General features: G+C 54.8%; 1 protein-coding gene and 1 pseudogene across 1 annotated transcript in view; both read right to left on the bottom strand.

Annotated features, from left to right (window-relative positions):
* Positions 1-390: 390 nt before the first annotated feature.
* On the bottom strand, positions 391-1,386 carry LOC102478986 (protein arginine N-methyltransferase 6-like; annotated as a pseudogene).
* An 884-nt stretch (positions 1,387-2,270) lies between these two features.
* Positions 2,271-2,737, bottom strand: part of LOC102477006 (cytochrome P450 4A11) — a 14,835-nt gene continuing 14,368 nt past the window's right edge. Inside the window, exon 12 of the mRNA XM_006163774.3 lies at positions 2,271-2,523. Coding sequence (XP_006163836.1) covers positions 2,355-2,523 — 169 coding nt within the window. The 3' untranslated portion in view covers positions 2,271-2,354. The remainder of the gene's footprint in view (positions 2,524-2,737) is intronic.

Below are 2,737 nucleotides of genomic sequence, written 5' to 3'. Positions count from 1 at the left end.
ATGGAGTTTAACTGAACCCATTAATACTTCGCAAAAGGTTCAGACTTAGGTAGGGTGTTAGGTGTCAGGGTGTGCATGGACCCTTCATAAACTGAGATTTTCATAAATATTTTTTTCTTTTCTTGTGAAACAGAAGAAGCAGTTATACCAGTGCTTAGTACCACATGCATTCGAGGCTTAAAAGTCCACTAGTAAGCACGTTGTATCCATAGTTGAGGGGCAGGATCACTTTTTAAATAAGGATCGCTATTAGAACGTAATCAAACAGAGACTGAAGTCACCCTCCCTCCCCAGGAGCCTTGAGGGAAAAGGGAGACAGAAATATTGCCCCCTACTTGCACGTGGGGTCTCCCTTTCTCCTAGGACCTCCCTATGCCTGGCCTCTCCCGTTCAGGCCATTTTGGGGAGGTGGGGGGGGGGGCAACGCTCAGTCCTCCATGGCAAATCTTTGGTCTTTTCCTCTTGGTCCCCCACTTTGTAGCGCAGTAGCACACGTAGGCGACGAGGGTTGTTCCGGGAGGGCAGCAGTGTGATCTCTCCCGAGACCTCCGTATCTTGTTCGACTTGCACCGGCTCATTCAGGTAGAGAAACGCCTGCTTCCAGTGGGTGGCCGGGTGAAAAGGCGAGGTAGACAGCACCAGAGGTTTCTCAGAGTCCCCTCCTGGGAAGGTCACCTGGTACCAGATGGCAAAGCGGGGCGCGGACCCATAGCAGCTGCAGTGGAAGCGCCCGCTCACCCCTGCCTCCAGTTCCTGTTCCAGGCCCACGCGCCAACTCGAGCTGAGCAAAGCGCTGCGGCCAGGCCAGCATGTCCTCGTCAGACACGCCCTGCACCACGATCTCCGAGTGGCCCATGACACAGCGCGTGGCAAAGCTCTCCAGGCAGCTCATGTCCACGCCGTAGTGCTGTTTCACTGGGCTCCAGAAGCCTGGGCGCTATTCCAGCATCTGGTCGCTTATGGGGGCCACGAAGAGCTCGGCAGAGACTGGCAGGAGAAGCCCCCCCTCCTTCAGCCACTCGGTCCTCGCGTGGAGCACGGAGCTCAGCATGGACTCGTGCACGAGTCCGTAGCCCATCCACTTGCTCACGACGGCATCCACTTGCTCCGGCAGCTCCACAGTCTCCACCGGTCCCGGCAAGACGTGCACCCCCGGCCCTCCATCCCATTGAGCCGCACCACCTCCCGGGCCTGTTGCCAGATGGCGCTGGCCTCCACGGCGTACACGCGCCGAGGCCCGGCCTGGGCACAGGAGATGCTCAGGATACCGGTGCCCGCGCCTACGTTCAGTACCGTCTTTCCCCGCAGCGCTGCCCAGTTCCGCAGGATGCCCAGGGGGTAGGCATCAGCGCGGACGCGGTCCGCGATCATCTCCTCGCGGACGAATAGTACAGCTAGTCCGCTCCCGCTTAGTCCTCGGGGTCGGGGCAGGGCCGCCTCCCGCTCCCGGTCATCTTCCTCTTCAGTTCCCTCCCCTCGTCCCCACTGTGTCTTGATATTACTATTCAACCTTAACTTTCAGCCAGCCCAAGATCATTAGCACACAGGTGCCCAGAGAACTCAGACCCAGATTGGAACCCGCCCATGTAGAATTGCCTCCCTGATAGTCATCATTTATTGCCGCGCCTGCCACCTGTTGGCCACTTACTTCTTTTTCTTGAAGTTCATTTATTTAACGATTCATTTATTTAACGATAGAGAGTATATGTGTACGAGAGAAAGAGAGAGAGAGAGAATTCTCAATAGCATCTTTTCATGCGAAGGATCCCTTCCCTTGGGTTAAAGATGGTGGGCACACATTCACTCGCCCACAGCGTTTCCAGTTAATCCATGTATCCAAACCTCATTTGACCCTGTGCTCAGCACTGCAGGTCAGTTTGCTACTGACTGGACCACCAGTCGGAGTGAACACCTTGGTTTTTGACCACCCATTGCAGGCATCTGACTCCAGAACAGTAAGATTGTAAATTCATGTTGTAAATTCATGTTGTTTTTTTCTTTTCTTGTGAAACAGAAGAAACAGTTATACCAGTGCTTAGTACCACATCTAAGGATGTGGCAGTTTATTACAGCAGCAATGGGGAGCTCAGAAAGAAACTGACAGGGCCTGAGAGCAGGCAATGATCAGGAGGATGATGGACAGGCAGAGACCCAGGCAGGGAGGAGTCAGGAGAGAAGCAAGTGGGGACCCTGGAAAAAGGAGAGAGAGAGATCAGGACAGACAGACAGGAGGACAAGGGGTAGGAAAGCAGACAGGTGGGAATATGGGCAGGTGGGCTAGGGACCAGAGCAGGGGACAAGAAGGCCAGATAGCCAGTAGGAGGCCTCATAGCCTGTCTTTCTCCCCACCAGGGTTAGCCGAGCTTCTTGAGATGCAGGTGGATTCCATTTTTGGCTGTCAACACGATACATGCCATTGGGATGGGGACCCTGGAGGGATCTGGCAGCAGCTCAAAGCGGAGCAGGATCAGGGCCACAGCCACCTTCAGCTCATTCATGGCAAAGTGTTTCCCAATGCAGTTCCTGGGCCAGGCACAGACAGGGAAGTGAGAAGTGGCCACAGGCCTGGTGAGCTGGGCTTTCAGGACTGTCCTTCATGTAGCCCAGTCACGGTCTATGCCCCTTACAAGTCAACCACATCTTTGCCCAGCCTTCGTCCAGAATCTCCCTGACCTTTGACAAAGCCAACCCATGTCGCAGGGCTGATTCTAATCCCACTTCTGCTCTCAACGTGCCC

This window comes from Tupaia chinensis, unplaced genomic scaffold (genome assembly GCF_000334495.1).
Source record: "Tupaia chinensis unplaced genomic scaffold, TupChi_1.0 Scaffold142914_1, whole genome shotgun sequence".
NCBI classification, from domain to species: Eukaryota; Metazoa; Chordata; class Mammalia; order Scandentia; family Tupaiidae; genus Tupaia; species Tupaia belangeri.
This window is presented reverse-complemented; position numbering and strand designations above follow the sequence as displayed.